Consider the following 22,121-nt stretch of genomic DNA (forward strand, 5'->3'; position numbering starts at 1 on the left):
CCCTGGTCAGGATCGAACTTGCAACCTTCTGGTTACAGGGCGGCAGTTTTACCACTGCGCCACCAGGGCCACACAGCAGAGTGCGGCATTACAGAGACCCATGCTCCACATTATGGGCGGTGGGAGGGAGCATTTGGAATCCCCAGCAGGCAGAGTCCCTTCCAATACTGGCCTCTAAAGCGGGCTGTCATGAAGCGACAACAACAAAAGGAGGGCCACCATCTGCCGGAAAGGCAGTGAGAAAGGAGGCAGGGCTAGCAACATGCATCTTAGAAGTGTACAGGAGCCCTCAGTCCTCTGCCTTCTACCGAGTCAGACCCCATTGGTCCATCTAGCTCAGTATTGTCGACACAGACTGGCCGCGGCTTCTCCAAACTTGCAGGCACAATTCTCTGCCAGCCCTACCTGGACATGCTGCCAGGGAGGGAGCTTAGGAGCTTCTGCATGCAAGCAGGCAGCTGCTCTTCCCGGAGAGCCAGCGTGGTGTAGTGGTTAGAGTGCTGGACTAGGACCGGGGAGACCCGAGTTCAAATCCCCATTCAGCCATGAGACTAGCTGGGTGGCTCTGGGCCAGTCACTTCTCTCTCAGCCTCACCTACTTCACAGGGTGGTTGTGAAAGAGAAACTCAAGTATGTAGTACACCACGCTGGGCTCCTTGGAGGAAGAGCGGGATAGAAATGTCATCATCATCACGATCGGTGAGACATGCCCAGAGCGGGTTTGCAGGGAGAATGGACTTAGCCCACTCTCCCCGCAGGCGACCGGAAGGGAAGCCCTGGGTAGCTTGTTTGGCTGCCCACACGATTGCCAGCTCCATCACAGAGCCAGTGGGTGCTTGAGAGTTCGGGGGCCGCATGTGCGCAGGGCATGCTGGAGAGACCCCCTGAGCCGGGAGGCTGCTTTTTAGCCTCCCAGTCAGGGGTCTCCTCACGAATTGCTGCAGCACAGAGTTGCCCCGTGACAACACACGATTTAAAAAACCGGGTTTGCAGAGCACTCGCTCCACAAACCCAGTTTAAGGGCAGGGGTAATTCAGTGGGTTACCCTCCTGTAAACCACTGGGCTCGCCTGCGAGCCTAGTGGTTTACATGACCAGTGAAAACCGAGCCCGATTTTTGCTGGTCTTGAGAATAGCCTCATAGTCTCCTATTCACATGCAAAGCAGGGTGGACCCTGCTTAGCAAAGGGGACGATTCATGCCCGCTGCCACAAGACCAGCCCTCCTCCTCATTCACCAGGATGCCTCATTCATTCATGATTCCACAGCCATGGGATTGGTCATCATTTTGGATTGTTAAGTGGCTGGGCTCTGGTTCTCAGTGACTGTCACAGCCGCTCTGGGAGGTCGACCCCCAAGGCTTAGCCATCTTAGTCTGTTGCAGCACAAACGCCTTAGAGATGGGCTACTTAGCCCTATCCCTTGACCCTTAACCCTATAAGAGCCCCTGGTGGCGCAGTGGTAAAACTGCCGTCCTGTAACCAGAAGGTTACAAGTTCAATCCTGACCAGGGGCTCAAGGTTGACTCAGCCTTCCATCCTTCCGAGGTCGGTAAAATGAGTACCCAGAATGTTGGGGGGCAATATGCTAAATCACTGTAAACCGCTTAGAGAGCTTCCAGCTATAGAGCGGTATATAAATGTAAGTGCTATTGCCATTGCTATCAGACACTACACTGGAATTGAGTGCAGGTGTTTGTGTGAATGACCGTACCTGCATTCATTTTAAAAGTGACCCTGGGTACAGGACCTCTCAGATGCAGGGTACAGATAGGCAGTGCACTGCTGCTGTACCTGCATTCAGCATTATGTGTGAACAACTGTACCCGCATACAGATCTGTATATGAGTGTTCTATGCTTGCGAATAGGGCTATTTATTGTGCCTCAATGCAATATATAAACCGCCCAGAGACGTAAGTTTGGGGTGGTATAAAAATGTTTTAATAAATAATTTTTAAAAAATATCCAATGCAAAGAGGGCTTTGACCCACAAAGGCTTATGCCACAATAAACGTGTGGTTTTTAACCTGGGAGAAAGAGCCATATATATGAACTCCTATTGCACCGACTGGAGAAACTGAGGCATCTACCAACCTTTCCCAAGGCATTCAGTTTAGGACCACTTCACGCACTCTGCATATGACTAGGTGGTCATTTCACCCTCCCGCCCAGATGGCACGATGTGCACAATGTGAATGAGCAGGTCAACAAATGATGTGCAGCCTTGCAAGTGTCACTCATGATGTAACAGTCCATATGATCCATTGGCCATGACATATCGTGACGGGGGCAAGCAATGTGTCTTCAGTCACCCACACCGGGTGGTTTCTGCCAATTGTGATGCTGCGAGGGGCTGGGAAATGACTTGATTATCAAGCCAGAGGTGACCAGTTCGAATCCCCGCTGGTAGGTTTCTCAGACTATGGGAAACACCAATATTGGGCAGCGGCGATATAGGAAGGTTCTGAAAGGCATCTTCTCAAACTGCGTGGGAGGAGGCAATGGTCAACCCCTCCTGTATTCTACCAAAGAAAACCACAGGGCTCTGTGGGTGCCAGGAGCTGACATTGACTTGACAGCACACTTTACTTTACTTAAGGGGCTGGCAATTCTTTTTATATTAAAAAAAAAACACCTTTACATAACACTAACCTGAGTTTCAGTGCCCCCCCCCCCTTGCAGAGGCAGAGCAGTGGGGCTGAAAGACCAGGACAAAGGCTGAGTACATGGAAGTCAAGTTGGAGGTGAGTACAATATGTGTGACTACAAAATGTGCTTCTTGTTTGCTTGCTTACTTATTTATTTAAAAATGCCCTGGACAGGGAAGGATTAAGCTCTTTGCCACCCAGAGGCGGCCAAAGATTTGCCACTCTAGTGGCAAGGGAGGAGCGGGAGGGAGTTGAATTAAATGTATGTTTAATGTTTAAAACTGCGGCCGTGCAAGAGCGTGACGGCGTGAGCTCCTTAGGCAACCCACGTGGGTGTGTGCCGTGTGGGATGCAAAGGGGCCATGGGCAGAGGAGAGAGCAGGCCGGCAGCGAGGCAGCGATCACCAGCGAAGCGGAGAGGGTGGCAATTGGGCCTGCCTCCCTCCCAAATGACAGAGATCGCCCTGTTTTGGGCCTTTCTGCGCACACGCCGGGGGCCTACTCTCTCTGCCACCCCATCGCCCCTTTGCATGGCACAGACCCGCTGCCGTGCCGTCACCAGTGAAAAACAAACAAATGTGAATATATGAATATTTCTTTTAAAAAAATGCCACTAGGGGGGTATATTTGCCACCCCAGGCAGCCACCTCCCCTGCCTCTCTCGTAATCCGCCTTGGAAGTTCCGTTAGGCACCGGCTTTTCGATGCATGAGTGACACTGGAAGCATCTTAACTTTTCACTTAAAATGAAAAGGGTGTTTTAATGCTAAAATCCACATGCATTTATTGGGACGTTGAGCATGTACATGAATTTTAAAACATATACATGGGATTGCCAGGAATAAATGACGTGCTCAGAGTTCTCATGCATTTTCCTGCACTCTTAGCAAAACATTAACATCGGAAGCTGCGTGGAGCCTAGAAAGAAGGTGGGTTTTGAACCTTTTTCTTTCCAGGGCTAAGGCCTGGACCGCACAATCCCGCTGCTAGCTTCAGAACGGGAGTGAAGGGGGAGGGGGAGGAAGAGAGAGCATCTTTCCCAACGGAAATTGGGTTCAACTCCTCCACAAGTTTAAAAAGCCCAGTCCTTTGACAGAAAGTAATTACTGCGGCTCAGAGTGACAACCAGTAAGGAATGGAGATTGGAGAGGAAACTTAAATCAAGTGCTCTTTGCAAATAAATTATAACTCTGGAAGCCCCTCTGAGCACCTCTCTTGATTTTGATATTCCCCGAAGAGTCCCATAACCAAGGAGGATGTCTTAGCCACAGGCCATGTCACTCCTGCGTGGGATGACTGCCCCCCCGCCCCCGCTCTGTCTTTGTCACCCAGCACTCTTGAAGTGTGGCCACAGTCGCTCCAGGGACCAGGCAGCTAATCTTCTCCTGGTGGCTGCCTGCCTTGTTCATCCTCCGGATGAGACATTGCAGTCAGGCCCCCAGCCCCATCCCGGCAAAGGGGGAAAATGACTGGCCATTTTTATGCGGAATTGTGGTGCTCCTCCAGGCAAGTGTCAACAGGCAGAAGTGCAGCCTGGTTTTTCATCTCTGCAGTCTAACAGGATGGATTAATACTTTCCAGCTTGAAATACTGCAGAAGCCTTTTGCTCATCGTTCCTCTTCGTTGATGATTCTGGTACATATCGGCTTGAATTTTTTTTTAAACCACCCACCTCTCCCACAGGTGTCCCTGTGCAGTTGCAAAGGATTCTGGTGCATGTTAACCCCTGCTAACTTGGCAAAGAGGCACCTTTTAACATGGTGATCCTCTTTATTTTGCAGTGGGAGAGTAACTGGCCCTATCCACCCCCAGCACAGTACCTCCAGTGACTGTTGCTGGTGTCTATCTTATGTTTCTTTTTAGATTGTGAGCCCTTTGGGGACAGGGGTCCATCGTATCTATTTATTATTTCTCTGTGTAAACCACCCTGAGCCATTTTTGAAAATGCGGTATAGAAATTGAATAAATAATAATAGCAACAACCACCACAATGTTCTAGGCTAGGGAGTCCTATCAGTTCATATGGGCTACCAGCTGGGTTTGTTGGGCTGAGCTCTCATTCTATGCAAGCTGGATGTTCACCCTAGAATGCCTGCAGTGCTCCCCCACAGCGGAGCACTGCAGGAGAAGGCTGGTCATGGAGGACAAGGTGATCACTGGAGACCTTGTCTGCCATTATGAAGCAGCCCTAGAATTCCAGAGACCACAGTTTGGAAGGCAGTGGACTAGGAGGAGTCAGTCCTAGAAGGCAGCATGAGAGCATAAGATGATCCCTGCAGGATCTGACTCAAGGTCTATCTCATCTAGTTTTGGTCAGTGGGCAAGCAGAAGCCCACAGGGAAGGCATGAAGGGGACTGCCCTCTCCCACAGTTGCCTTTCTCCAACTGCTATTCAGCCACTGACAGATGTATCCTATGGAGAGACCTATCCTTTATAACAGGGGCTCTCAGACTTGGGTTCCCAGATGTTGTTGGACTACAGCTCCCATAACCTCCAGTCACAGTGCCCTTCAGCATCTGGCCTTGCATCTAATTGCATGATTCATTGATTGCATTCACTGCCGCAAGATGTGTCGAAGGCCACTAGATGACTAATGAGGCCAAGTGAGGTGGCCAGACCAGATCAGGCCCCTTGAGGTGGTCACCTCCGGCAGCGGACTGGTGCAAGCAGCAGATTGGCTGCCTCCCCCAACCTGGCCAACTTGGCTGTCCCGATGCCTCCCTCAAAGCTTACCCTGCTGCTGCCTCCTCATCATTCTGGCTCATCCAACTCCACCTCTGGATTTTCAAAAGCCAAGGAGTGGGAGAGGAAGGGGAAGTGAGGTCAGTAGAGTGCTGCCATAGCTCAAGAATCTCTGTTCCTCACTTCCACTACTGCTCCCTTCCTTTGGCTTTTGAGAAGTCTGGCTCTCATTCTGCTGTGGGGTGGGAGTCCACCAGTCCTGAGGGCAGGAACAGAGGAGGAAGCCATGAAAAGTGAGGCTGAGATGGGAAGAAAGGCACCCACAATGTGATCTGTCTGCCACAGGGAATATTGGAGTGTGTGTGCTGCGGGCAGGCGGGGGCGAGTGGAACTGGTGCACTGCACACTCTGCGCACCATGGGGGAGATCAAGGGTGAAGTGGGGGAATCAGTGCAAGGCATGCTCTGCATGCTCAGAGGATTTGGGGAAGAGCTCACCTCATTGCCACAAGCACTATCAGGGGCTGGGCCAGGCCACATGAGCTCAGACAACTTTAAAAGGGGATAAGACAAATTCATGGAGGAGAGGTCTGTAACTGGCTATTAGTCATTATGGCTAGGTGGAACCTGCATGGTCAGAGGCAGTATACCCCTGAACACTGGTTGTTGGGAGAGATACCAGCAGGGGTGGGCGATGGTCTTTATGCTCTGTTTGGGGTTCACTGAAAGCATCTGATTGGCCACAGATGCTGGGAAACGGAATAGTGGGCCTGACGGGCATTCCAATCTGATCCAGCTCTTCTTATATTCTCGACAAGATGTTGTAACCTCCTTTAAAAGCTGTCACCAAAGAAAGTTATGGCTATCACCATGTTTTGTGGCAGTGAATTTCATGGACTGTGTGAAGAAATCCTTGCTTTTGTCTGTCCCGAATCTCCCGCCCATCAATTTCTTGGATTCCCAAGTTCTGGTATTATGGAAGAGATAGAATTCGGCACTTTTGCCACACCAGGCACACGACTGTAAAAACTTGTGTCACGTCCTCGGTCAGATCCAAACAGGATCATTCGCAATAGTTTCTGCTTTCTGCCTAAGTGAAATGGCCTCTCTTAATTCACTTCTTTTGTAGATGATTTGGAAGGAACATGAAAGAAACTCTCTCAGTTCTGTGGTTTTGACCTAAAAAATGCTGAATTCCACTGGAAACTCTCCTAAGTGAATTTTCTCAGCTTTGGATTAGATTCCCAATGCAGGAAAGATGGAAGTTAAAATAAGACAGCAGGGGAGGTTGAGATGCAGGCCTAAGGGTGGTGAATTTTCATTACAGTATCTCTAAGAAAAGTTGGATCTTTTTATAAGGCAAAACAACCAATGCTACCCAACAGAATTCCTCCCACTGAGTTAGAAGTAGAAGCATTTGCAAAGAATAGCTGGAAGGGTGCTGGCCTGCAACCACCAACATTTAAGATAAGCTATCAGGATTCTGAAGGTGCTGATGAAAATGGGCCGAGACCTGAGATGCTTCTGTTACAGAGCTTGGTCACAAGGGAGAGGTCAAGTTCGGAAGCAGCCATTGTGATTCAGTGCTGATCCAGGAACTGAGAGACTTTCCTTCTAGAGCAAGTAGCACATTTAGTGAATGCACTCCCAGCTTTGGTTGTTGGTAGTTCTTTTTACAAACCGAACATGGGCAGATGTGTGTATGCACTAAATTAAAAGAATATCCATATCTTACAACCTGAATAAGTTATGCATAAGTTATGAGACTGGCTGCAACCCCCTTGCTAAGTAGGGTCCTTCCTGGTTTGCATTTGAATGGGAGACATGTGTGAGCACTGTAAGATATTTCCTTAAGGGGATGGGGCCACTCTGGGAAGAGCACCTGCATGTTTGCATGCAGAAGGTTCTAAGTTCCCTCTCTGGCACCTCCAAGTTAGGGCTGAGAGAGACCTCTGCCTGCAACCTTGGAGAAGCTGCTGCCAGTCTGTGTAGACAATACTGAGCTAGATGGACCAAGGGTCTGACTCAGTATAAGGCAGCTTCCTATGTTCCTAACGTTGAACTGTGGGTCGAATGGACCTACACTTCCGTGTCTCCTCCCTCCACTCTCCCGTCCACATTCGGACGTTCTGGAGAGAGTCCTCTCTGCAGTCATCATGACTGCAGAGAGGTGGGGGAGCTGGCTGTGTGGGCTTCCTTCTTTCATGACGGACAGCCCGCACAGCCAATAGCAGCCAGAGTGAGGGATGAGCTTCCTCTCTCAACTCCAGTTTCAGAGAAGGCTACCTGTGGTGCCAGCGTTCGGATGTAACACTGGCCTCGCCAAACCACAGGTGGCGAAACCAGGAGATAACCGAGAGTATAGAATGGAGTTTGGGGAGGGAAACCATAAGTCCATTTTTTCTTTAACTACGGTTGCCTGCATATGGTTTGCGAACTGGAGGTGAAGCAACCTCCGGTTTCACGTTATGTGAGAATGTGGCCTATACCTCATCATTCCTGGCTGCGATTGGGTTCTTGTCTGTGTTCACTGGCCAAATAAGGAAGGAAATATCAATCTGTCTGGTGAACCCCTGCATCTAGGCACCAGCTGCTGGTGGTCCGTTCAGGACTCTATGGATGCTGCTCAGTGGTGTCTCCCAGGAATTATGGAGCACAGCACCTACACAGGCCGTGGTGGTGGGAGTGTCTCCACTGTGCACTGTGCCTTCTTTGCCTTCCCAGTTCCTCCCTCCCGGCCAAGTACTGCTGATTTAGTTTTCTTTCTCTCTCCAGACCAATACAAGGATGTTATCATGCCAATTAGCTCCTTTTGTCTTGAGCAAGGGTATGCGGCCCACCATTGGTTATCACCCACTTATCCCATTTGGAGGTAATGGATTTTGCAGTGGCAGAAGACTCTGAAAGGGAGCAGAGAGAAAACAGGGAGAGGCGGAGAGAGAGAGAGAGAGAGAGAGAGAGAGAGAGAGAGTAAAGATACTTGCAAAGTCCCTCTGGACCTCTTAGCTGTCCTGCCAGATGCCTGCACTGCTACTGCAGTGTGAATAGAAAGGAAAAGTAGCTCAGATGAGGTCTTTATGCCCCAAAAGGCCGTCTTCGATGCTGGGATGATTCATACCCCCTGTCAAGCTGCCGGGCTGCCTGGCTTTCTATTCCGGGGCTCGGAAACGTCTGATTTATTAGTTCATTTATGGAACAATGGGGTGGGGGGCAGAGAGGAGAGAGAAAGTTGTCTTGTGGATTAGCAAAAATACGTACACACACACACACACACACACACACACACACACACACACACACACTCCAAGTAAGCATTAAGAGACATTATTGTGATGTAAGGTGCTAACAGTAATTCTGGCTGGTAGTGTGAATGTAATGAGGTATGGCAAAACCCAGGATGAGGTTGGAGGGGGACTACTGATTTGAAAGTCTCATCTTATGAATATAGGATGGGGGGCAGGAAGAGTCATCGAATGCACAATTAATTGACACATTCTTGGAAGACGGGTGCACCACTGATCATTAGCCACAGCAACTAAGTGGAACATCCATGTTGGGAGGCTGTATGGCACTCAGTACCAGTTGTTGAGAGGCAATCGCCTTCTTGTGGGCCTGCTAGAGGCCTCCAGTTGTTGGCTACCATGGGAAGCAGGATGATGAGCATCTGATCTGATGCAGGAAGATAGTTCATATGTTCTTATGAAAGATTGAGCACTTTAAAATGTCATTTTACAAATAATACAACATTCGTTCTTTATTTTTTTGTTGCTAGCATGTTTGATAAGACTTTTATGCCCACCGTGCCTGCATCTCAGGCAGAAAGGCTCTCTTGCTGACATATTTAGCAGCGGTGTCTTGATATGGATTAAGAGAGCATGGTAATAAAGATATATAAGAGCATTGTAATCACACTGCTAGATCAAACCTGCCTTGTTGAAGACCTGGGCCCAGCTGCTGGGTAGGACAGAGCCCTCTGGGTAGGACGGAGCACACCATCACTTCCTGCCCTCTGACCCTGTTTGTAGCTCACATACGAGCAGGAAACAGGAACATGCACCACTCCTGAAGAAGGGCTCTCCCCAAGGCACCCATCCCACGTTCTTCCACCCATCCTCCTTCCACTGGTTGGGCTCCTGGCTAGTGGAAGGCAAATGGGCAGAGCCTAGCCAGCCGCTGAAGAAGGATGCTGGTGGCAGTGATGGGCTATGTGTATGCCCTCCTCCCATCAGCCAGGAGCCCAGCCAATGGAAGGAGGAGGTGCACAGCAGGACCAGCTGTCAGGGAGGCAGTGGTGGCGGCCCCGGCCAGGGAGCTTGGCAGCTTCTCCAGACTCTCCACGGCTCCCCGATGCCCTCTTCCCATCAGCCGGGATCCCAGCTGATGGAAGGAGGAGGCACACAGCTGGACCAGCTGCCGGGGTGGTGGTGGGGGGAGTGGCTGCTGCTGGCCTGGGAGTTTGGTGGCTCTTCTGGATGCTCTGCGGCTCCCTGGCACAGGGCATGATGGGTTCTTTGAACCCGTCTGCTCAATTACAGCCCTGCCTCTCTCCTGGCCTTGGGCAAGAGGCTTCTCCTAGCCTATTAATAATCATGTGGAACCAGTCGATTGGTTGCTGCCAGCGTTTGGCACTCGGAGGGATACTGCCTATGAACATGGAGGTCCCATTAAGCTGTCATCGTTACTAGACCCATTGTCCTAAAAAATGACACAAAACACCTAAGTTAATGGCCACCAGCACTGCTTGTGGCAACACATTTCACAATTTAATGATGCACTGGGTGAACAAGAACTTCCTTTTTGTTAGTCCTGCAAGGCAGGCTGGGATAGCGTCCAGGACCTTGCTGGGAGGTCTGGGCAGGGGTGTGCCTCTGGTTCATATTGCTTACTTCCAACAAACCGAGACACGCAATTGTCTGAAGCACAGACTTAAAGTTCCCATATCTGAAAGTTCCCATATCCCAGACGTAAAGTCCTCCTCTCTCAGGCTCCACGTTATGTGTGGACCTGGCCATTGTCTCTTAGCCACGACACCACGCTGGCTCTCAGGCTCTAAAATGCAGCCATAAAAAAACAATCAATGCTCCCCACCTTTTTATTGTATGATAAGCAATACAATCGGCCAAAAGAAATGCCAGCACTGTAATGTCTTCTGTGATTTGATTTTCATGGCTTGGCTTTCCTGAGGAAGTGGAGGTGGGAGCTCCCAATGTCTTTCAAAAAAGCAGCCATGGTGTGTATGTGATTGTGTGGTGTGTGTGTGTGTGTGTGTATTTGGACTAGATTCACAGCACGGGGGAAAGAAGTTTAACCCTTTGCCCTTGTGCTGATTTGCTAACTTGCACTGCCCTCGATGGGAAACCTTCTGGGCACAATCTGTCCCCATCCATTTTCCCTTCCATGGCTAATAGCGTCTTTGGGAAGATGATATGGATTGGGCCATGGCAGAGGGGCAAGGTTAGGTCCCCCTCCCCGCCAAACCATGGGGCCGTAGCTCAGTGGCAGAGCATCTGCTTGGCACGCAGAAGGTCCCCGGTTCAATCCCCGGCAACATCTCCTGCACACTCCTGTCTGCAGCCCTGGACAGCTGCTGCCGGCCAGTGTAGACCATACTGAGCTAGATAGGCCAATGGTTTGACTCGGTAGGCAGCAGTTTCCTAAGGGATGGGCCTCTAGCTTAGTGGTAGAGCATCTGCTTTGCAAGTTCAAGTTCTCTCCCTGGCTGCATCTCCAGGCAGGGCTGAGAGAGGCGCCTGTCTGAAATCCGGCGATCTGCCACCTGTCAGGGTAGATGGATGGATGAGGGAGATGGATGGTGCATGAGAAGGCAGCTCCCTCGGCCCCAGTCTCACTGGGCTGCCCCTGCAGCAGCCTTTGGAGCAGCAGCAGAAGATGCCAGGAGTTCCAGGCCTGACGCACTCCCTGGAGAAGCCAACACTCGGCGCTCTGGGATTGTTCAAATGCTGGTATGTCTGGAGGCGGAAGTGAAGAGACTGGGAAAGTTTCTCCGGCGAAAGCAACCATCCAGTTGGGAAGCAGTCCCTTCTGGTGAGGAGCTGTGACAGAGGCTGCTGCGTTCCTGTTAATTTTCGCGGCACAGCTGTCAGCGGGTCTGTAAATAGTCCTGCACCAAGCTAACACTTTCCCATCCACACATCAACTGTTCAATTAACAGAAGAAGGATATATAAAGTATGCCACAGCCTTTGATGCTTCCCAGCAATTTATGAAAGTGTACACAAATCTAATTACAAGCCCCACTGCTTTCCATTTACATGGTGCCTCTCGGGTTTGGAGCTGTTTATATCAAAATCATGGCTAAAAAATATATCAGGGCTGATCTACAGCCCCACAGCCCCGTGATCACCAAGGACCACCAGGCCCCACCTTTGGGGGAGGCTTCTGCCAACTTAGCTGTTTGGCTAAATGGTGCACACCCAAGGGAAGGAGCTTTGTCCGTGGGCCGCGCAGGATACAACTTCATCGAGTTCACAGAGTTCATGTTCCAGAGCAATACTTTCATCCTTTCCCCACTGTGTGTGTGTGTGTGTGTGTGTGTGTCAAACTGAGCACTGCACACAGGAACATAGGAAGCTGCCTTCTACCAAGTCAGACCCTTGGTCCATCTAGCTCAGTATTGTCTGCACAGACTGGCAGCAGCTTCTCCAAAGCTACAGGCAGGAATCTCAGTCCTTTCTAGAGATGCTGCCAGGGAGGGAACTTGGGAACTTCTGCATGCAAGCATGTAGATGCTTTCCCCAGAGTGGCCCCACCCCCTGAAGGGAATATCTTACAGTGCTCACATATGTAGTCTCCCATTCAAATGCAAACCAGGACAGACCCTGCTTAACAAAAGGGACAGTTTGTGCTTGCTACCACAAGATTAGCTCTCCTCCCACACAGAGGCCATTCAAAGCCTTGCAGGGAAGAACAGGGAATAGATTAAGTGCACTAAAACAAAGCAGGAAGCCCTGTGGCACACAGAGAAATGAAATCTCCAGTATCTTAAGGGATGGTCTTTACTAGCTCTGCTAGTCAAGAGCCTTTTTGCAGAAGAAACCTGGGGCTGAACTGCAGATCTTTGCTGTGCAAAGCAGGTGGTGCACATGGCCAAATATGCTGCCGGGCGGAAGGGCGGGCGTGATCCAAATGAGCTACAAGTCTCTGCTGCTCGCACGACTCACAGCAAGTGGCAGAGCAGGGAGATGTCAAGGCCAGGGTGGAAAGTCAGTTTGGGATCGGGCTTGATCCCGATGCTGCACACGAGCAGCCTAGCCCAGGTTGGACTGCCCTCGGATACGCTGCTTGTGTGAACAGGCTCTCTGTGTCTGTATATATGTACACATCTTCGTAACCCTCTTCACATGTTATGTTCCGTGCACATACAATCTGTGTGCAGTGTATGCCAGTATAGATTGGTACACATGTAGTTATTCACTAGGAGTGTGCACAACACACATTTTGTGTTCCTTGGAATGTACGGGTGAGTTCTGTTGGAACCACCGGCCATTCCGGCCGCCAATTTGGATTTTAAAGTGGCAACCACGCATGCACGGCCAACATTTTGGAATCCAAAATGGTGGCTGGACCTGGGTCAGGATATTCCACCTTGGAACGAGTCGTCCCGTTCCGAGCTCAGAACAGGACCCCCTTTTAAAGGGTGTTCTGCTCCAAGGTCAGAAGGCTCGAAATGTCCTGTTTCGAGGCGGAACGTTCTAACCTCAGAACATCCAGCACATTCCTATGATCCACACATTATATATTCAACCCACATACAGGAGTATGTTTCTTATCTGTCCCCTACATTTGAGCGGGCCTGAACTCAGATTCACTTTCAAAGTGAACGCATGTACAGCCATTCACACAAAACCATGTATGGCCAGTCAACTCGATGTTTTCCTGAAAATGCACCAAGGAACGATGAGCATCACGGTATCTTGTCATTCACTGGTGCATCCTGGAGTGTGGCGGGGAATGACGCCTGCGCCCCCACCCGTTCCATGCAGCCACACACATTTCAATACTGTAAAATATTCAAGGTAGCTTTGTGGGTTCTGCCCTGAAATGCCCTCATTTCAGCCCACTGCCCCAAATATATCTGAATGTTTATTTGGTGCTATAACTGCACCAGCACTTGTAGGCACAGGGACAACTGGAGTGTATGGGGCACTTTTGTGTTCCCTTCTGAATTCTAAACCGAGACAGGAGATAGATATTGACAAAGGAAGCTGCCTTATACTGAGTCAGACCCTTGGTCTAGATCACTCAGTATTGTCTACACTGACTGGCAGCAGCTCTCCAAAGCAGACGTTTCCCCCAGCCCTAACTGCGATGCTGCCAGGGGCTATACCTGGGAACCTTCTGCACGCAAAGCCAATGCTCAGTGACTGAGCTACAGCTCCTTGCTTGTGATCTCACCTGTAGCTGCTGTTAGAAGTCAGGCCGCGAAGCTGGATGGACTGCTATTCGGACTCCTTGTGACCCTTCTCACATTCTGGAGTTAAAAGGGGCTACCGCATATATGGCGGCTGTAATGCAGCCTCATGTCCAAGGAGAGGGATGGGGAAAGAAAACTTCCTTCCAACAAAGTTGCCTTTTTGGAAACTATTAGGTAGCATATGTTGTGTGAACAGGAAGCCACAGCGGAGCAATAATCCTGACAGCTGTGGAGGAGCAGGAGTCTGCCGCAGGAGCAAACGGCTCGAGACTGACAAGAGGGATGACGGATGCCCCTGTTGGCAGAACACGAGGACGGGGAAAGTGTGGCGGAGGCTGCTGGAACTTCTCATGGCACACTGGAGCTGGTGCAGCCGCTGGATGGGGTGGCCTGGGAAAGAAGAGGACCGGCAGGGCGGCGGGGGGGGGACTCCTCCTCCTCCTCCTCCTCCTCCTCTTCCACAATGACTGCTCACAGAAACAGACTGGGGGCAGGAGAGCGACCCAAACTACCATGCCAAGGGACTAAAAGGAGGAGAGGTCTATTAGCCACATGAAACCTCTGTGTTCAGAGGCAGTCTACCTGTCAATGCCAGCAGGGGAAAACTCTTGTCTCCGAAGCTTGCCCGTGGGCTTTGTGGAGGAGCCTGGGTCTGTAGGAAGCAGGATGCTCGCCTAGACGGACCCTTGGCATGATCCATCAGGGCTCTTCTTACGCCCAGTCCCAGCCCAAAGGTCGGATGAGACATTCCTCGGTTTCCCAGCCCGCATAGGTCAAGCTAACAGATCAGCGTCAAACCACGCCCACAGAGCAAACTTAAGCAAGTGAGCCAAGTTACGCAACGTATGGGGAGATAAAAATGTACCCATGTCGCCCATGACAAACAACGTGGGTCTTTGTGGGGTACGACACATGGGCTTCGAAGCAAAGTAGCACAAGCAGAGGGAGAAAATGGCCTTCTGGGGCTGGGGATGATGGGAGTTGTAGTCCAAGAACATTTGGGGACCCACAATCAGCTGCCGTGTGGTGAGTAAACTAGATAAAGGCTCAGGGCGGTTTACATTAAGAAGAACTTTTTCCTTGGGCAAAAGTTTTCTCACCGAGCTAGGACATATGAGTGTAAAACCAGTTTGAGCTACAAATCAGGAAACCTGCAATTCAAATATGGCCTTTGTCATGAACTCACCAAGGGGCCACAGACTTCCAGCCTTCGGCTTGCACTGCAGGGAAAATAATACTGACCTTCTTCACAGGGAGCCGCCTAAGGGCGCAGTGGGGAGATGGCTTGACTAGCAAGCCAGAGGTTGCAGGTTTGAATCCCTACTGGAATGTTCCCCAGACTGTGGGAAACCCCTCTGTTGGGCAGCAGCGAGATAGGAAGGTGACGCTGAAAGGCATCATCTCATACTGCGCGGGAGATGGCAATGGTCAGCCCTTCCTGTATTCTACCAAAGACAACCACAGGGCTCTGGGGTCGCCACGAGTCACAGCTCAACGGCACCACGGTACCTTTAACCTTTACCTCACAGGGGTTATTGTGCAGATCTGTTGTAGGGATTACAACAATACAATACATGTGAACTGTTTTGAACACTTGCAAGAACGATGTAAATACTAAGTATGTATTGATCATCATCATCAAACTGCTCTGAAAGGAAGAAGTGTGCTAAATCACGGAAGCAGGAGGGCTCCTCTTTTCTCCCCAGCAATTTCCTTCTTCTGAAAGAATAACAGCAGATCTATGCCACAAACACTTCTGTCCCAAATTTATTCATTTATATATTAAAATATTTATATCCCACCTCTCTGCTCTATTTCTAAAGTGCCCAAGGCAGCCCACATTATCACAATGGAAAACAATCATGGTGAAAGCATAAATATTTTAAAAAAACAGACAAAAACTCAGCAGAAACACAGCAGATGAAGAAGAAACCTCCAGGGAGAAACCTCTCCCCAGCTAGCAAGGGCAAAGACTTCTTAAAAGAACCAGGTCTTCCCCTGGCACCGAAACACCACTGAAAGGATCTGGAGCAGATCTCCTGGGGCAGATTTCCTCCAGGGTTCCAAGGTTCTCACACTTGGGTCCCCTGATGTTGTTGGATGACATCTTTCACCCGCTCCAGTCACAACGACCAAAGGCAATTTCAGAGCCATTTTACTTTTTAGTTATTTGGCTTCCCCTGAACATCCTCAGCCATTTTCTCTTGGAAACCCCTTTGGAATTCACTTTAGATTTCACTTTGTGTGGAATTTCAGTATCCGCCCTCTAAAGGACTCTGTAAAGAGTCAGAGTAGACACTTCTGGACTAGATGGACCAATGGCCTCACAGGATAAGACACAGCTTCATATGCTCATGAGAGTGGGAGAATAATGGAGTGCATATTAATTAATTAATTAATTAATTTATATTTATTTATTTTATTTATTGTTTACATTTCATAACCTGCTCTTCCTCCAAGGAGCCCAGAGCATTGTACTACATACTTAGGTTTCTCCTCACAGCAACCCTGTGAAGTAGGTTAGGCTGAGAGAGAAGGGACTGGCCCAGAGTCACCCAGCTAGTCTCATGGCTGAATGGGGATTTGAACTCGGGTCTCCCCAGTCCTAGTCCAGCACTCTAATCACTACACCACACTGACTCCTAGACACCCACTTCAAGAAATTTAACACACTCTGCCCTTACCAGCCGTGATATACTGACGCCCAGTTCCTGTCATTGACTAGACCTGAGGGTTCTGCCTTGCCTCCCATATCTTTGCTTCTGATTTTGCTATGGAAGGATTCTGTAAACATCATCAACACAAGACCATCAGCAGCTTGAGCAAAGTGGCGAGTAAAAAAAGGCTTGCACCCACCGGCATTGTCTGGCTTCCATGCAAGGCGTTGATGGCTGCCTGGGCTTCCGCATGTGAGGAGTATTTCACAAATGCACACCCTGCAGAGAGAAAGAGGAGAAAAAGGCTGTGATTCCTCTGGAATTGAAACAAAACAACATGACACCCATAATTGAGTGCCTCCTAGTTCTTCTTTTCCAGGCAAGTTCCTAAGTTTTTGTGCCTTCTTGTCCTTCACCACAGAGCAGTGCTGGACAACATTTGATCTTGACAGACTCCTGCAGATCACAATGTTCACTTTAAAAGGTAGTGTGAATCTAATCCTCATTGTGGAAGAGATTAAAACATGATGGTATAGGGCTGGAAGGAGGAGGGATATCTGATCCAAAGATCTTTGATTCATGAGCAGAAGGTTTCAAGTTCCCTCCCTGGCTTCTCCAAGATAGGGCTGGGAGAGATTCCTGCCTGCAACCTTGGAGAAGCTGCTGCCAGTCTGTGAAGACAATACTGAGCTAGATAGACCAATGGTCTGACTCAGTATATGGCAGCTTCCTATGTTTCCTATGATGCGTTTCAGCTTTCCTGATCCACACAATGATGTTGTTCAGGGGGGCTCATGCTTTTCACATGCGAGAGTGATTCTTTATGAGCCACCCAGTGTTCACATAGATCCCACAGAACAAGAAACAAAGAGCAAGGGTAGCAATATTTATATTGGACCAGTTAGCATTATAATGAGTGATGTGGTTGAGACTCAATGCTCACCACATCTCTGAGGGGAGCATTATGTCCTCCAAATCCTTCTCCTGCTCAAAGATGTTCTAGTAATTCTTGGAAGAACTGCTGTCCATTTCCCCGTGGCTGCTTTCCGCACAGGGCATAAGTGGCGTGGTAGGAAAAGCCGACCTCCCTTGATACCCAGCTTACCATGGCTTGCCATGACTATGAGAGCACCACTGTGGCAAGTGCGCTTGGGGGCCAGGGAGGCGAGAGAGTGGTCTTGGTGGTAGTGGTGGCGGCGAGGAAGGAAGCTGGGCAGATGGTTGGGGAAGTGAGGTCTGGAGGCTAATCGGGCAGTCGGCTCAATCTGAATCCAGATACAGGGGTATAAGCCAGGTTCCAAAACAGGCAGGCAGGCAGAGTTCCAGGCAGCCAAAGGCACTTAAATAGTCAGGACAGGCAGGTCAGGTTCCTAAAAGTGGTAGGAGGCCAAGCAAGGCAAGAACTCCCAGAGACCAGTTGCTCAGATGGAGGAACCAAACCCCAAGCAAAAGTGACATTGGGCTGGTGAAGTACCGTGTTCCCCCGAAAATAAGACAGTGTCTTATATTAATTTTAGCCCCCCAAAATGCACTAGGGCAATTAGCAGTACATCAGAAATTACTGCTAGGTCTTACTTTCGGGGAAACAGGGTACCTCCTGTCTCCCCAGATCATCAGGTCTGGCTGGGCGGATGAGTTGCAGTACCCTCTCTGGCCATCACCCGGGTGGCACTGTGGGGCCACAATGAGCAGGGCAATCCTTCCTGCTGCCTGAGAGCCGCCCCGATGGTGCCAAGGAATAAGGTGCCCACGCCTGACAGCTGGAGGCCCTGCTTCCAGACCCCTTGGCTTTGCACACATGTGGGGCACTGGCTGGGCCTCTGTCAAGTATTGCTTTACTTGGCCCAGAGCACACTAATGATTCGCCTCTAGACCCAGGGCCAGAGGGGACTAGACAAACCAGACAAGCATTCTAAGCACACGACTGGGACACATGTGCTTCTTTTTCACTCAGCAAGGAACAGTCGGCCCTGGACGGCTTCTAAGGGCTCCCAACTGAGCTTGGCAGCTGCCAGAAACCACTGCATGGGGGCTGCTGGCCACAGACTAGAGTCTGTAAGCACTGGATGACATAATTGCTAAATATCATGTTAGCCTGTTCCAGGCTGAGCCAGGGTCTCCACGGGCGCACCAGAACAGAGACTGCTCCAAGGGCTGGAGCCACACAAAACAAGACGGCTCAGAACTACAGCATAAGACCAACCACGTGTGACAACAGACGGTTGGCTTTTATAGCTGCTGCCTAGACAGGGTGAATGGGACCTGCCTCCTTTCCAGGAAAGACTGTTCTTTCCTGGAAAGGCCCTGTCCAGTTTTTCAAGTGTGGGCTCCGGCAATGCCGGGGGGCCTCTGCTACAACCAGCAGGTCATCAAGGGGACTCCCCAGTTGGAGGTCCCCAGATCAAGATGGGGCACTGGTTTGAGTTCCTCTGGTTCTCCTGTTGTAGAGGGTCCCAGATCTCTCAGGGTCTTGAACTTTCGTCTAGATCTTGGCTGGTTCCCAACTTGTCTCATGCACCTAGTGGAAGGGTCCTAAATCTGGGGTTTTGTGGCCTGTCCCTCTTTTTCACATCCTTGGTCAGGATGTGGACACTGAAACGGTCTTCTGCATCTGTTTCTCAGGCTTTCGTTGAAAAAGCTCAAGCTATCCGACTTTACTCTAAGGCAACTTCCCCCCTCTAATCTGTCACTGTGGCCAGGACCGCCCCCCTCCATGTTGTAGAATTGATGTCTGTTAATGTTGTCACCTGTCAAAATAGCTGGTGACATATGAACTGCCTCAGAAGGGCTGGTATCATCTTTGAGTACTCGCACATGATGATAAAATACAAGCAGATCAATATTTAATGCTGAGTGAGCAAAGTATCCAAACTGAACGGAAGGATCCAACAGCCAACAACTAGGAGGGCGGGGGGGTGGGGACACAAACCTGAAATTGCATCTTAAATTTGTTTGCAAATTACTACTGCTATATAAATGGTAGTGAGTAGGGGTGGTATGGCCAATTCAGTCTGAATTTGGACCGGATTTGAACCAATCCGGCTTGGTCTGGTTCCGGTTCCGGACTAATTGGGTCTGGTCCAGTTTGGCCATCGAATTGGGCTGAACCGGTTCGCAGGCTGGTTCACTTGTAAAAGTGAATCTGGGATTCCCCTTTACAAGTAAAGGGGGATTCCCTATCATAAAGCCGATGGGGAGGGTGAGCGAATGGGTCCTTAGTACCTTTTATTTTCAGGCGGTGGTGGTGGCAGAGAGTCTCTGGAGACATCAGAGGTGGCGGTGGGTTCCTCCAAGTCCCCCGCCAGCCTCCTGAATGACAGCCCAGGCTGGCTGTGGCTTGAAAGGTGCTAAGGACTCTTTTGCTCCCCCCACACACCTTATGATAGGGAAACCCCCTTTACTTGTAAAGGGGAATCCTCTCCAGATTCCCCTTTACAAGTATACCACCGATCTGGCCTGCAAACCAGTTCTTAGAACCGAGGCTGGTCTGGATTGAACTTGGCCTGCTTGAACCGAGCCACTTTGATTTGAACCAGGGTTCGAATCGAGCTGGCTTGTGCATCCCTAGTAGCAAGCCCCGAGTTGAAGGCTTGGAAGTATATCCCTGTGGGTGTATACATTTCTGTGGTGGGAGAACTGCTCAATGGGTAGGACTCACATCAGTTACAAATGTTGAAAGTCATCTTGAATAAAGTGTCTTTAGAAAGGTCAAATATTAAAATCGAACATTTATTAAAATAAACTTTATTGGTGCAGTCTTCTGCTGTTTCCTCCCGTGCCTTTTCTGCTGCTAACATCAGTGGTGTCTTGCTCCTATAAAAACACAGGGTCTATACACCTAGTCAAGTTCTGATTCAAGATGGTGGCATTTCTCTGGTTCTATGAATACTTCCATAGGTTTCTGCACTCCCTGGGCGCCTTCATTGCTGCAAGTAGCTCCTGAAACTCAGAAAAGCCACTTGCACCAGCGTCAGCAGCAGAGACAATAAGCATGAAAGGAGGAGAGCACTGAAGCCGCCTGCCTATCTGCGTATGTGTGCAGACCCACGCGATCCAAGACGGTGGCACTCCTATTGGCATTGGCAACTCGCTAAGGAGTAACTTTCACTTTGTTTCATGTTCCCCAGGCAGTGCCATTCAAGGCATCCTTGAAAAGTTTGAGATGGATGCAGAAAGAGCACCTTTAAAAGAGAGAATTATTATTATTTGTTTAGGCAAAAGAGGAAAATTGAAAACATGTCTTTTCATTTGAAGCCCAGTCATGTGGCATGTGGCAGTTCATCGTTTCCCCCATGGCCATCAACCATGCTTCTGTTCCCATCATTCCCTGCTACCCGTCAAATGTCTCATTTCCTGACACCACATATGCTGCCAATATCTCCGATTCCAGATACAGATTAAAGCACTAATATACCCTAAAGCCAGTTCAAATATGTAGCTCAGCACATGGTACAGTCCTCTCATGGGACTGGACTACTTCTTTATGCACGTGGGAGGTTGCTTATTTCAAAAGCTTCTTGTGTATGAAAAGCAAACGCATCAGTGAGTGGCTTTTGAGCATCCTGAAGTCGTGCAGTCCCTCAGGAAAACTGTGCATGGGGTCCTCTAACTTGGTTCTCACAAACACTCTGTAAAGTAGATCAGAGGCCGTGGCCAATACAAGTGAATTTCAAGTTGTTGAGGGGTGTGTGAAGTGGCTCAGGGACCAGAAAGACCTTCCATCCCTGGCCATGCTCAGTCTAGAATGTTACTCACTAGCCCCTAGCCCTTTGCAGACATGACACTCTGTGCACATACTGGTGCCTGTACACACGTAGACGTTTTTGTGTGCATGCTAAAAAGTGAACCTGAGTACAGGCAGGCGCCCTCAAATGCAGATTAAAGACAGGAATAGTACTACTCTATGTGTGTTGAAAGCCATGAGTGAATAACTGTTCGTGTGCACAGCCTGTATATGTGAATACTGTACACAGATTGTACACACTGAACCTAATGTGTGAATAGGGCTAATTGTCGATAACTGTACATGTGTACAGACTTGCACATGTGCACACTATTCATCAGAGCTCTATTCAGACATAATGCTGGATATGCACACATGTACATGTTTTAGGTGAATGATTATATGATGACAAAGAATATTTATATACCTCTTTTCAACAAAAAGTTAGATATAAATAAATAAATAAATAAATAAATAAATAAATAAATAAATAAATAAATAAATAAATAAAATTGCTCCCTGGCCCCTTAAAGAAACATAAGACAGAAACCAGCAACAGCCACTGGAGGGATGCTGTGCTGGGGATGGATACGGCCAGTTGCTCTCCCCCTGCTCAATAAAGAGAATCACCACTTTAAAAAGGTGCCTCTTTGCTCTGTTAGTAGGGGATTATACCTATGTTCATTTAAAAAGTGAACCTGGGTAGAAGTGTCTCAAATGCAGGGTACAGAGAGAAAATGTCTTGCTGTACCTGTACATGCATTCAGCATAATGTGTGAATAAATGTATGTGTATACACTGTACACAGATGCACACACAGTAGGCCCATTCACATGTTATGTTCAACACTCGTACAATGAGTTTACAGTGTATACAGGTACAGATCTGTACACAGGTACAGTCATTCACACGTTATGTTGAACACAGGTATAGAAGTACACTTCCTATTGGCACCATTTTATTTATTTTTATTTATTTGA

At 49.2% G+C, this 22,121-nt stretch overlaps 1 protein-coding gene across 15 annotated transcripts in view; it reads right to left on the minus strand.

Annotated features, from left to right (window-relative positions):
* Positions 1–22,121, minus strand: part of CELF4 (CUGBP Elav-like family member 4) — a 974,578-nt gene that overhangs the window by 108,351 nt on the left and 844,106 nt on the right. For all 15 annotated transcript variants that reach the window (XR_008315888.1, XM_053294707.1, XM_053294709.1 and 12 more), the window contains exon 5: positions 16,618–16,697. Coding sequence is in view for 14 of the 15 variants with exons in the window: in XM_053294707.1 (XP_053150682.1) it covers positions 16,618–16,697 (80 nt within the window). In the remaining variant the exon portion in view is untranslated. The remainder of the gene's footprint in view (positions 1–16,617; positions 16,698–22,121) is intronic.

The sequence above is a fragment of the Hemicordylus capensis genome, chromosome 2 (genome assembly GCF_027244095.1).
Source record: "Hemicordylus capensis ecotype Gifberg chromosome 2, rHemCap1.1.pri, whole genome shotgun sequence".
Taxonomy (NCBI): domain Eukaryota; kingdom Metazoa; phylum Chordata; class Lepidosauria; order Squamata; family Cordylidae; genus Hemicordylus; species Hemicordylus capensis.